Genomic DNA, 13,990 nt, shown 5'->3' on the forward strand with positions numbered 1-13,990 from the left:
TAAATGCCAGGAAAAGAGTACTTTGAGTACCTGGATGATGTACTTCTTCAACCAAACAAAGGAGGACCATATAAACATGACTTTATTCCCTTACACCTGCGGAAGTTGTATTCAGTCAGCCATTCAGATATGAGCTTTTGGGGCAGTACTATTTGTTTATACGAACCAGAGAGTCTAGAATTGGGCTGATTAGCAGGTTCTCAGCTGGTAGGTGCTGGAACTACACCCTATGACGGCAAAAAGCATGTTCCAGTGACAGATTGGTTTTTAATGGCTCTCAAAATTGTGAAATTAACTTATATTCTCCCCTATCTACTGCTATTGATGAGTAATCGGTCACATGGCCAACTGAGCGCACACGAGCATCGATGAAAGCTTCCAGATCGCATACTTTTGGGGAACCCTGTGCTAGCTGAGCAGAGAAGTATAGGTCTCTGCGGAACAATAATGGGCGTTTCACAATCTGTGGCCATTTTCAGACTGGGATGGGCGTTTTTCAACTATCTAATGAAAGCAAGGAATCTCAATGTAGTAATTTGTGGATGTTTCCAGACCAGGATCGGCGTTTCTCAACTATCCAACGAAAGTTGGGAATCTCAGTGTGGTGACCAGTGGGCGTTTCCATACAAGGATGGGCTTTCTCAACTATTCAATGAACGTAGGGAATCTCAAATCGTGTAAGTGTTTGAAAAATGCCCATCCCGGTTTGAAAACTTCCACTGATTGGAAATCTGCCATTTTTGTTCTGCAGAGACACACGTCTCCGAGCAGATGCCATTGGCATGAATTGGAATGTGAATGGAAAGCTTTCTCCAGGTACTGTATGTTGAGGCTAATTTAAGCTCACTGGGCGAACGGGCTGTGCTTTGCCTACAAATGATGATGAAATGCAGTGGCGGTTTTGTTCTGCCAATGTGTTTGTTTGGTGATATTTCTCCTGTTCGCACACATCTCTGAAATTCTTGACCTAGGCTGGTTGAAGAATGTTGATGATTTGTATAAACTAGTTGTGGGTGTGTTCTGGACGTGACGTTTTTATTTACAATTGTGTGTGCCAGCTGAGGAGTTGTTACCTAGGTTACTGTTGTTAAAATGGATAACTCTATAGCCTGTTTCTCAGAGACAGCTTACCTGGTGAGATGTATCATCCCCCAGTGAGTTGACAGCCTTCCGTGACGTCACCCTCAATTAACTAATTTTAAAACGACTTTGCATGTAGTATAAACACCGGATTTGTTTGCCTAGGGTTCTTTAGTTCATCCAGGAGAAAAAGGTTTGGCTTCATCCATAGGATAAATCAGGCTTTAATCAGGCTTTAGAGCCCCTTTATATGAACAATGGAAGACAGGGGAGTGTTTGGGAAATTTTTGCAATTCCATAGCACAGAAATTGCTTACAGCAGCTTTATACACAATTTAATAAATAACATTAAAAAATAATAAATCCAGATTACAAATGTCTGAACTATAGATGTTTATCCATCATGGATTACATAGTGTGATGAGGAGGAGGGCGTGGCCGGGCTGTGAGGGTGCATGGCCGGCACTGAATCAGATGATCAGCGGGAGAGCGAGATAAAGGGGGGCCAGAGATGGCAGTTCGGGAGAGAGAGAGATGCACGCAGCTGCGTTAGGTGTGTCTGTGTTCATGTTTGTTTTATGTTTTGTTTTTTGTTTGAGTTTCTCATTAAACTTTATGTTGACTGTTCAGCCGGTTTCCGCCGCCTCTTTGCCCATCCTCTAATTGTTACACATAGTAAAACCAGAACTATAGAATCAGTCAAAGCTTTTATTTTTTTTAATCCATTGTTTTGGCTTATGTGTGCAGGCCAAATGTTTGTTCCACTTTTTTTAATTTGCAATATCAGCATTTTTTCATTATATCACAAGGACAGCCCATAGTCAAGTCAAGTCATTTTTATTTGTATAGCGCCTTTCACAACACACATCGTTTCAAAGCAGCTTTACAGATAATCATGCATTAACAGAAAATGAAACTGTAATATCCATAATGTCTTAGAGTCATCATTGTGTAGTTTGATAAAAAATGATTGTGACTTGTGTTTAAAAATAAGTAATCTCCATCTATCTGCATATTTAGAAGAAGATTTGTCAAAATAAGTGTGTTTTCATACTGAGTACTTCAAACTTACATATAGCAGCAGTAATCCCTGAGGTTTGGGAATGCTTGCATTGAAGATAAGACTGTTAGAATTCATGGCACTGGGTAATGTGATCCTCTAGTGTCTTGTCATTAGAACACTGGTGGGGGGTTTTGTGGGTGTGTGTGTATGTGTACTCACAGAGGCTGGTCCGCAAAAGGAAACTCGACACAGGAACAAAATGTATTGAATTGGCCTGTGTTTACTTCGAACAACAATAAAGTGTCATTCATACTGTATGAAAATTTTTAATTGTTATACATTGAAAAGCATTGAGATACTACAAAAGAAAGATGGGGCTTGAGTTAATGGTCCTCCAAACAAATGGGAAAGCTGTTTAAAACAACATGAAAGCAAAATTGACCTTATTTGCTCTCAAAATAAGTATCTGGTCTTATTGTGCATGATTCATCAGTAAAAATGTTTGTTTTCCATAATATTTCATCAAAATGTAACAACTTTCACCACCTCTGAAACGGCTTTTCTTTTCTGCTTGTAGGAGCCATCGTAGAAGCACATGTGGATATATATTTATTTTGGGCTGTCACCGCTGTGGGGATACAGTATGTGCACAGTAACAGGTGTTTTATCAGGTGTTCACACACAGAGGAAGTAGGAAGTAGAAGGCTTGGATGGCAAGAACGCTATACAGTTCCTACCACATTCACACTAACACGCCACTACATCACCATCATCACATTTCACCAATGGTAACAGCACTGTAAATATTGTATACTTTGCCAGTTTAATTAAAAATAGTAATATGTCTGAACATTCGATTTTGTGTGAGTGCGTAAAGAACACTTTTACACCCAAGCCGGCAGCTCTAGTGAAAACTGGAAACATTAATAAATTTATTAACCAATAAAATCATAGCTTACTTTTTCATGATCCTATGAAATCCCAGTGGAAATATCAAGTTCTGTTTCACTTGTAAATATGTTGTATTACTTAAGTAAAGTGCAATAGCTGTTTTTCTGGTTGTGGACGTCTGGTTTCTGTGTGATAGGTGATTAATGGACAGGAATGCTGGTGTTATGGAATACCAGCATATTGTGTGTATGTGAAGCGGTCCCAGACCCTTGGGTTGTGTTGTAGGACATACATAGCTGAACAGATAGGTTTTGTGTGCTCTTGGCTGACTTTGTATGACTGTATGACTTTCTTTTGTCAAACACAAAATGTGAATTGTAAAAAAATATCTTGGACACTCTACAATGAAAGTTAAGGAAGATTCGGGCTATCAAGCTCCAAAATGACAAAAAAAAAAAAAAAAAAGCACCAAATATATTTAATAGAATTGGTCCATCCATGGTGTGCCATATTCTAAGTCTTCTGAAGTCATAGCTTTGTGTGAGAAACAGACTGAAATTTAGGTTGTTTTTCACTGATAATCTTTCCCTACAGTGAGCTGTTAACTGCAGCTAGATTATTGACCATGTTTACATGCACTTACGAAAATGGTTTATTCCAGGGTTTTTGCAGAATGCGGCATTCTGAAAACATCATGTAAATGAGAACGCAGATCTCTTTACGCCGATTAAAGGATAAAGATAAAGCAGTTTAACACACCTAGTTTTCTCCTCAAGAATGCAACTTAATGTTTCCATCTAAACGCATAAGCGACTTTCTGATGGCTGTTTGAAGAGTGCGCATGCGTAAACTGACTGTATAACAAATGTCATAGGATGGACCACAACATCAAGTCAACACAGTGGAAAGAATTCAGCATTTCTTGGAGTACAGTGGGAAATGCACATACACTATAAACTATACCCATTTATAAACACCAATGTAAAATATCGACTGTTCCTCACGTTCGCATATATACACTCATACATTGGTGGAATCCTGGAGTTTTACGTAAAAGGAAACCCCACTATTGCAGCGCAATTCCACTGCAGGCCACGATGCAAAGCTAAGGAAACAAAAACAGCAACAACTCTGGAATATCTGGAAATAAAGTGAAGCAACAAAGAACAAAATGATGAAGTCTTCCTTGGATGCCATGTTTGTTATTTACACAAGCATCGTGGGTAAATTATGTTGCTGTAAATAAAGCTGCTTACTGACCAAGCCACATGATTATACAGTGCATGTAAAGGGGAATGCTGCTTTCTCGCAAATAACCCGCTTTCTTGCAATAAGACGATTTATGGTGTCCATGTAAATGTATTCACTGTGTCAGTAAGTTGAATTTGAAAATCGAATCAGTCAGATTTGTGAACAAATCCTTAACACTGGTTTGGGATCAGCCTATTCATTAAAATGATATGACTCAAGAGAATTATTCATTCAAGAATTAACTCTCATGAATGCACCAAAGCTAGGGATGATATCAAGATTTTCAGTGAATAACAACTTAAATTTTAATTGTTCCCACCCAAAGCTATTGTATGACTTCAGAAGATATGGGATATAGCACAAGAGTCGTATGGACCACTTTTATGATACTTTCTTGGTGCTTTTTAGGGTTCCCATGGTCATGGAAAACCTGGAAATATCAGGGAAATTGAAAAGTGTAATTTCCAGGCCTGGGAAAGTCATGGGAATTCATAACATTTTAAAAGGTCATGGGAAATCATGAAAGTTAATTGGTCAAAAGGTGTGGAAATCTTGTTTTTAGTTGTTTTTGAGCTTGACAGCCATAGTCCTAATTCACCTTTATAACATGGAAAAGAGTAGCCAGCATACTCTTCAAAAATGCATTGTTTTTTGTTCCACTGAAGAAAGTCAGTCATACGGGTTTGGAAAAACTTGAGGTTTACTAAATAATGACAGAATTTTCATTTCTGGCTGAACAATTCATTTAAGAGGTGGTTGCATTTCCTCATTGTGTCAACCTTGACTAAAAGTCACATGGTGCTCAGATTTCTAATTTTACATTAGAAGAGAACAGTGGTTGTGGTAAGGCAATCTTTTCCACTACATTACAGATACCCTAAAAACAAACACCATTCACTTTAATACTTTGATTGATGTGTGTATAGTCACAATTTGAGCTTCTTTTGTCCTCACATAAGAGGCTTTTTTTCCTAGCTACAGCTGAGCCCTGGTATGAACCCTGCTGATACATTTGCAGCCTGGTGACTGCTCATGGCAGCAACTGCCGCATCATGTGTGGCTATGCCGCAGTGAGGACTGATCGCACTTACATAAGACTACAGATGAGATCAGGCAGAGACAGGGAAAAGCCCAAGGGGAAGGCCAGTCTAGCCGATTGTCTGCTGACCAACTTCAATCACATTTCTGAAACTTATGTTTGTGAGCTCATGGAAAGAGATTATGTCATTTTTACTTATTCTGAAACTAGATTTTTACATTTTATGAAGAAGATGTGAGTGGAAAAGTGCAAAAGTTGCCACCACAATGCTAGGGTACTGTGTGTGGTTACCAGGGCATTGCTATGTGGTTGCTGAGTTGTAATGAGTGGTTGCTAGGGCATTACTATGTGGTTGCTAACATAGTGATACATAGATGCCTCGTTCGGCTGGTTTGGATACATCAACCGTGGCACCATCTTGGAATGGTCAACAAGGAGAGCTGTTTGACCGAAAGTGAATTGAGGAGAGGCCTCAGACCACTGCATAAACTGCTTTTGTGTGGAAACATTATATAATGAATTGACTGACTGGATGCTAATTTTCAGTATGTTTGCCATGATATGTTAATTTGTAGAGGACTTTATTTGCAGTTTGCTATGGGGAAAAAAACTGTTTAAGAAGTGAAGTCAGGATTTTTTTTATCATCTAAAATATTGCCCAATGTTTATGGAAAATCCAATAATCTGAAAGTTTGCTGGAAAAGACAATAGACTTTTGCAGACCATATCTGTCAATTTACATTCCTGTACTGACGGACGGCTCTTGACCTATCCAGTATGGCGGATGCGCCGACAAATCGTGGTCCGTGGAAACAGCTGCTAATAAAGTATCTATGTATAGATATCTATGGTTGCTAAGGTGTTATGGGTGGATTTAGCGCATTGCTATGTGGTTCCTAGGGTATTCTGGATGGTTTCTGTGGTTGCTGAGTAGTCCAAGTCTGGTACCTTACAATGGCTTACGTACCACTTTAAATGTAAGTCTATGGGGGTTTTTTTTCTCCCATTTTTAAACTGCCAGGTGGAAATTGTAAGTCTGATAGTTTTGAAATGTGATAACATGCCTCTCCTCAACAAGCTACATGATTTGAGGTATCATTCATCAACGTAGCCAAAATCAAGCTTAAATTCAGACTGGTGGGACAGTTCTAAAAATATACAAACATAAGTTTGTTGTCATATAGCTGTATACTCTCTAGAATGTTAAACTAGTTGTCAATTCATTGCCTGATTCACAACAGAACGGCCCCTTATTGACATACAGTAAGTCATTAGCCGATTGATATTTTTGGGAAGTGTGAGCAAAACCTAGTTTATTTAAAGTTCAAAGATGAATCAAGTTTGAAAAATCAATAGTACACACCAAGTTAAGAAACCTTGGGGAGGCCTCAATACCCTCCTGAATTTTAACAATGATAAAAATCCATTTGCCATTTAAGTATTTGCCTCTTTCTCAAGGAGCAGCTAATTCTAGACTTGATATTCTGAATTACTCATTCAGGAAGTGCTTGCTGAATTTACCCATTTAAGTTACCCTGATTATCCCGTCACTAATGAATAAACTTGATTCAAATTAGCTGTAAAGCAAAACCTTGACTCTATACCACTAGCTACCTAACCAATGGTCTGACCTCCATGGAACGGTTCCCCATCAGTTTTAAGACACAGTTTTCCGGGCACCACTTCCATCACGTGGTGTTGGGCGTTTACTGTAACGGCCGTTACGGCACCTTGGGTATGAGTCGGCGTGCTGATCTCATGGACAGAGCTCTGACCTTTCGTACACTTAGCGAGCTAGTTTTCGACTTTGAAGACTCGTATCGCCGCTACCAGCACACTATGAAGAAGATAAAGATCGGCTTGTATGTGCCCCACAATCCGCATGTTTTCCAGCCAATCGAGTGGAACTATCTGGTGATCAACGCCTGTAAGCAGGGCCATGAAGACATGCGCAAAGAGCTGGAAAAGCACGGCCGTGACATGAGGATGAAGGTGAGTCCATAGCTGATCAGTGATCAACACTATAAGGATCACGCCTTATACCAGCAGACTAGTTTGGATCAGCTGCTTTGACTGTAACATGACATGTTTATCATGTAGCCAGTAAAAAGCAGGTAATGTGCTCCAGATGTAGTCTTGACTTGTGTGAATGACCACAGTCAGCTGTGACATAGTTTCCATGAACCACATGAGCAGAGGGGAAATTTTGCTCTAGATGTGTATAAGGAATGTAGGTTTCTTTGTATAGATGCAGAGGAATTTAGTTCTCATTTTTTAAAATGAAAGTTCAAGCTATAGAAACACTACTTTGATAAAAGAAGATGATTTTTAAAAGTGACATTTGTTAATTTTTCGATGTTAAAACATTTTGTCCTATCCCAGTGGATAGACATACATTGAAAAAGCAAGATATTAAAAATGCTCAAAAAATGTAAACAGACTGGCTCTGTGGTACTTTCAAAGCATTAATCTGTTCATTTGAGCATCACATCCAGTCCGACTCTGCAAAATTGGCTCAACCAATAGGGATTGTTTGAGAAAACTTGTTTGAAAACTTCATTATTATTGCGATTCTCTTTCGTTACACTAGTAATTCAGAAATTACACAGTAATAAAAAAACAAAAAAACAAAGACAATGGTAACCATAATTATTTAACAAAATGCCATATCACTGCTGTAAAATCATAATAAATTAAAGGAATATGCCGGGTTCAGTACAAGTTAAACTTAATTGACAGCCTCACTTATCACAATTTGTGAAGTTACAAAAAGCACATAAAGGCAGCATAAAAGTTATCCATAAGACACCAGTGGTTAAATCAGTATCTTCAGAAGCGATATGATAGGTGTCAGTGAGAAAAATATAAATATTTAAGTCCTTTTTTTACTATAAATCTCCACTTTCACTTTTACTTTCACATTCTTCTTCTTTTGTTTTTGAAGGAGAAGGCTATACTGTCTGGTCCGAACTGACAGAAGGTCTACTATGGCACAAGTCATAGAAAATGTGTTCAATAAAAATGTAAAAATGCAGATTTAAACAACTTTGCAGCTCAAATAATACATTAGTTTTAACAGAAGAATTAATGTAAGTGCTTTTATAAAATTTTAAGCTTCACTTTTCTGCATTTAAACCCTCCAAAAATTGGCCCCTTTCACTTCCATGAGAGTGCCTCACTGTAACATTGATTTTTGCTTATTTATTTATTTTGAAAGAAAAGGAGGGACATGTCGAAATTATTTTTGTGGTAATCAACAAGTGTGCTACTCTTGTACTGAACCCAGAATATTCCTTTAAAATGACATATCCCGCTAACAATGCAAGCTTTCAGAATCAAAGAAAACAATGCTTTTTAGTAGTGGTGGCAAGTACCAAGTACCTTGAGAAAGCCTGATAGCCAAAACTTTGGTATGAGCCTGTATTTTGAGTTGTGCAGTTATATTTATTTTCTCTGGCAAGTACCGTTACCACAGTTTTGTTGTAGTAAAATTAACTGTAGTATAGAATTTTGGCAGAGACATGAGTACCATCGAAAATGAACCTCTAAAAATCAACTTATAATGAATGAGAACATTGCAATGTCAAGATAGTTATCACCTCTCATTGCTTCTGATGCTCATTTGGGAAAAACACAATATCAAGATATTTAGAGTTTTGGAAATCTGTTTACTTGTAGCATAACGAAGTTAATGAACATTATCATCAAGTTAATGAACGTAATGTGGAGCCATTCATGACGCTGCAGATGCTAATGAGAAAGCTGAGAGAATGATTCAACTGCCTATGGTTTGAAATAGTTCAAGCCATACCTTTTTAATAAACTGCTTATAATTCTGTCATTCTTTAGCACTGGACCCCTGCCGGTTTGATGATAGGTAGTATTCCACATCTGTTCCTCTCCCCAACTTTCACTGTTTTTCTTTTACCACCTGCAGCAAGATTTCAAGCCCTTGTTCATTGTAATTGCCTTAAAGTCTTGACTTCATTTCCAAACTGATAGGACTTGAATTAAGTTTGGGTAGTTCACATGAAATACTGTTTGGGTAATTGACATGTCCTGCTGTTTGACAAGCTATAGGCTTAATCCATCTAAAACTGTTTTAAACTGCATTTTGACCAATAGTGCATAATTATTTTGCATGCAGCTTTTATGACCTCACATGAATTGAGAAACTACATGGAATATTTGTACTTTAAATTATTTTTATTTTTTTATCACAGCGTGACCATTTAAAACAAACTAATGTAGGAAAAAAGGTGATTCAAAATTGTGAAAAACTTTTCACATCACCTAAAATATACACTTTCCCTTATACATTCATATACACTGGCAGCCAAAAGTTTGGAATAATGTATAGATTTTGCTCTTATGGAAAGAAATTGGTACTTTTATTCACCAAAGTGGCATTCAACTGATCACAATGTATAGTCAGGACATCAGTAACGTGAAAAATTACTATTACAATTTGAATTTTTCTTAAACTACTTTTCTCATCAAACAATCCTCCACGTGCAGCAATGACAGCTTTGCAGATCCTTGACATTCTAGCTGTCAGTTTGTCCAGATACTCCTGTAGCACTTGCCATAGATGTGGCTGTCTTGTTGGGCAATTCTCATGCACCTTACAGTCTAGCTGATCCCACAAAAGCTCAATGGGGTTAAGATCCATAACACTCTTTTCCAGTTATCTGTTGTCCAGTGTCTGTGTTTCTTTGCCCACTCTAACCTTTTCTTTTTGTTTTTCTGTTTCAAAAGTGGCTTTTTCTTTGCAATTCTTCCCATAAGGCCTGCACCCCTCAGTCTTCTCTTTACTGTTGTACATGAAACTGGTGTTGAGCGGGTAGAATTCAATGAAGCTGTCAGCTGAGGACATGTGAGGTGTCTATTTCTCAAACTAGAGACTCTGATGTACTTATCCTCTTGTTTAGTTGTACATCTGGCCTTCCACATCTCTTTTTGTCCTTGTTAGATCCAGTTGTCCTTTGTCTTGTGAAGACTGTAGTGTACACCTTTGTATGAAATCTTAAGTTTTTTTTGGCAATTTCAAGCATTGTATAGCCTTCATTCCTCAAAACAATGATTGACTGACGAGTTTCTAGAGAAAGCTGATTATTTTTTGCCATTTTTGGCCTAATATTGACCTTAAGACATGCCAGTCTATTCAAATCAAATAAAATCAAATCAAATCACTTTTATTGTCACACAGCCATATACACAAGTGCAATGGTGTGTGAAATTCTTGGGTGCAGTTCCGATCAACATAACAGTTGTGACAGTGATGGGACATATACCAATTTACAATAACATCAAATTAACACAGCACAATTTAAAGTCTAATATACACATAATTACACACAACACAATATACAAATAATAACATACACTGTACAGTATACAATACACACAATATAGATACCCATTATTCAATAAAAAAAGGATATATAGTAGTATATATAGAATGTACAGTAGTTTGTATTGTACTGTATTGACATTCAGGCTGTCGGTTGATAGTAAGTTGTTAAGAGAGAATATAATATAATAATAATATAATTTATGACAGTCCGGTGTGAGATATAAGAGTAAGGGTAATAAAGTGCAGTGCTGATGTATTTTGATCGTGGGAGATCAAGAGTTCAAAAGTCTGATTGCTCGGGGGAAGAAGCTATCATGGAGTCGGCTGGTGCGGGTCCTGATGCTGCGATACCGCCTGCCTGATGGTAGCAGTGAGAGCAGCCCATGGCTCGGGTGGCTGGAGTCTCTGATGATCCTTCGAGCTTTTTTCACACACCGCCTGGTATATATGTCCTGGAGGGAGGGAAGCTCACCTCTGATGATGTGTCTGGCAGTTCGCACCACCCTTTGCAGTGCTTTGCGGTTGTGGGCTGTGCTATTGCCGTACCAGGCGGAGATGCAGCCAGTCAGGATGCTCTCTACAGTGCAGGTGTAGAACGTGTGAGGATGTGGCGGTTCATTCCAAACTTCCTCAGCCGTCTCAGGAAGAAGAGGCGCTGATGAGCCTTCTTCACAACGGCCTCAGTGTGGACGGACCATGTGAGTTCCTCAGTGATGTGGACACCCAGGAACTTGAAGCTGCTGACTCTCTCCACTGGTGCTCCATTGATGGGGATGGGACTGTGTTCTCTGTCTTTTCTTCTGACGTTGAGGGAGAGGTTGTGCTGCTAACACCAGTGTGTCATCATTGTCAGTGATCAGACCTACCACCGTCGTGTCATCAGCAAACTTAATGATGGCATTGGAGCTGTGTGTTGCCACACAGTCATGTGTGTACAAGGAATACAAGTGGGCTGAGAACACAGCCCTGTGGGGCTCCAGTGTTGAGGGTCAGTGATGAGGAGATGTTGCTGCCTGTTCTATCCTATTCTTGCTGCCTATTGCATACTGTGTTAACTCAAAAACAAACACAAAGACAATGATAAGCTTCATTTAATGAACCAAATAGCTTTCAACTGTGTTTGATATAATGGCAAGTGATTTTCTAGTACCAAATTAGCAATTTAGCATGATTACTCAAGGATAAGGTGTTGGAGTGATAGCTGCTGGAAATGGGGCTCGATTTGATCAAAAAAAATTTTTTTCAAATAGTGATGGTGCTGTAGTAATGTAATAGTTGAATGCCACTTTGGTGAATTAAAGTACCAATTTCCTTCTGAAACAGCACAATCTGTACATTATTCCAAACTTTTGGCCGCCAGTGTACTTTTTTTTAACCTAAAATCTTAATCTAAAAAATCATGTTATGCATCAACTACCCATTTATTAGCTCATTAGCCACATACATTATATATATATATATATATATATATATATATATATATATATATATATATATATAGTAGCTAGAAGCTCATTAGCCTAATATACTATCTCATTAACAAATGTGTGAATGATTTAAAGGTTAAAACAAGTGGGTTTTATTGCAGATTCTCAAGTCATCTAGTGCTCAGTCTCCAATCAAAGAACGAACCCGAGGAAAATCTTTATCACCACACCGACGACTCGGCAGCAGTCCACAAAGACGCCAGCATCTCCACAGAAGAGACAAATCGTAAGTAACAAACAGTCTGACTTTAATGGAAATCAAAAAAGGTGAAAGAAGCAGTGCAATATATCCACATTTGTGAAAGTCACCTTGGTAGAAAAGTGTTTGCCAAGAAAATAAGTGTAAATATAAATGCAATCCTAAGCTATTAGTGGTTTAGTGACTTGTCATAACTTCATTTCTTACAGCAGGCAATAGAAGCCTAAAACTTAATTAATTAGGATCCATTCACACCATTTATTTAATGCTGACACATTTTAAGTCATCTTTATTTTCTGGTTATTATGCCCTTGGAGTGTAATTTAACAGTTTCTATCAAAAATCCTCTTTCAGAAAATTAGTCTTTCAAGGGATGCTTACGTTGACACTGAAGGTTGCTGTACTGTTGGTTTCTAGTAGGCTTTCTAACTTGACTTGACTACATTATCCAGCTGTATCATGAAGCAGATAATGTGAGCTCCACTGTCACTACATTGGTAGTCTCTGCATCGCTGTGCATTTGTATAATGGTGCCTAGACACTAGGAAAAGCTCTAATAGAGCATTAGACGGATAAGTATTCATTCCCTCCGCCTCTATGTACTGGACCTGCTTCTGGCTGATGTAAACAAACATTGTTCTACTCTAATCTAGACTCAAGTCTGTAGGTGCCCTAAAGTTGAACTGTTCAACTGTTCCATCAACCGCGATCTCAGTCGCTAATGAGTTTGTCACTTTGGTCAGTTGTCAGGGTAAGCACTCTCTCTCTCTTTCTTCTGGCTTTTGAAGCTGTCACTGAACACTGAAAATGACATATTGTCTGCTCATGTTTCAAGTTCATGCAGAGGTCTTAATAGGGTGCATTATTTTAAGAGCTATGTTGGTGACGCTGAAAAGCAGACACTGCAAATCCATTGGATAATCTCCCCTAGCACACGGTTGCCCAATTCTCGTGTTACTGAAGCCCAATCCTGTTCCTCCCGTCCAGGCAGTTGACTTATGGATTCAACGTTTCTATAGCAGCATGGCACAAGTACTAGTGGAGAAGCACTTTTATTGTGCTAAGAGTAGAAGCAGGCCCCAATCAGAACTGCTGATCACTTTACAAGTGAGATGTCAACCTGCTTTTATTTGTGTAAGATTACTTTCCTTTTAGTGATGCCCCATGGAAATATAGGCAGTGCACCATCTCTACTAGGAATAGCTGTAAAAAGTTGCACAGTTAGAAGATAGAAAAGCTTTCTCTTTGAGAGAAAGAGGACTAAAAGGGATATTTCAACCAAAAATGAAAATTCTCTCATCATTTATTTACCCTCATGCCATCCCAGATGTGTATGACTTTCTTTCTTCTGCTAAATATAAATAAAGATTTTTCGAAGAATATCTCAGTTCTGTAGTACAATGCGAAGTGAATGTGTACCAAAATTGTGAAGCTCCAAAAAGCACATAAAGGCAGCATAAAAGTAATCCATAAGACACCAGTGGTTAAATCAATATCTTCAGAAGCTATATGATAGGTGTTGGTGAGAAAAAGATCAATATATAAGTCCTTTTTTACTGTAAATCTCCACTTTCACTTTTACTTTCACATTCTTCTTTTGTTTTTGGCGATTCACATTCTTCATGCATATGACCACCTACTGGGCAGGGAGGAGAATTTATTGTAAAAAAGGACTTTAATATTG

At 38.3% G+C, this 13,990-nt stretch overlaps 1 protein-coding gene across 2 annotated transcripts in view; it reads left to right on the forward strand.

Annotated features, from left to right (window-relative positions):
- The window catches only part of LOC127409581 (tubulinyl-Tyr carboxypeptidase 2-like), a 36,495-nt gene that overhangs the window by 12,611 nt on the left and 9,894 nt on the right, over positions 1 to 13,990 (forward strand). The window contains exons 5-7 of one of the 2 annotated variants that reach the window (XR_007892011.1): positions 6,875 to 7,256; positions 9,114 to 9,225; positions 12,209 to 12,333. Coding sequence is in view for 1 of the 2 variants with exons in the window: in XM_051644221.1 (XP_051500181.1) it covers positions 6,875 to 7,256; positions 12,209 to 12,333 (507 nt within the window). In the remaining variant the exon portion in view is untranslated. The remainder of the gene's footprint in view (positions 1 to 6,874; positions 7,257 to 9,113; positions 9,226 to 12,208; positions 12,334 to 13,990) is intronic. The other variant, XM_051644221.1, reaches the window with a different exon arrangement.

The sequence above is a fragment of the Myxocyprinus asiaticus genome, chromosome 19 (genome assembly GCF_019703515.2).
Source record: "Myxocyprinus asiaticus isolate MX2 ecotype Aquarium Trade chromosome 19, UBuf_Myxa_2, whole genome shotgun sequence".
NCBI lineage: Eukaryota > Metazoa > Chordata > Actinopteri > Cypriniformes > Catostomidae > Myxocyprinus > Myxocyprinus asiaticus.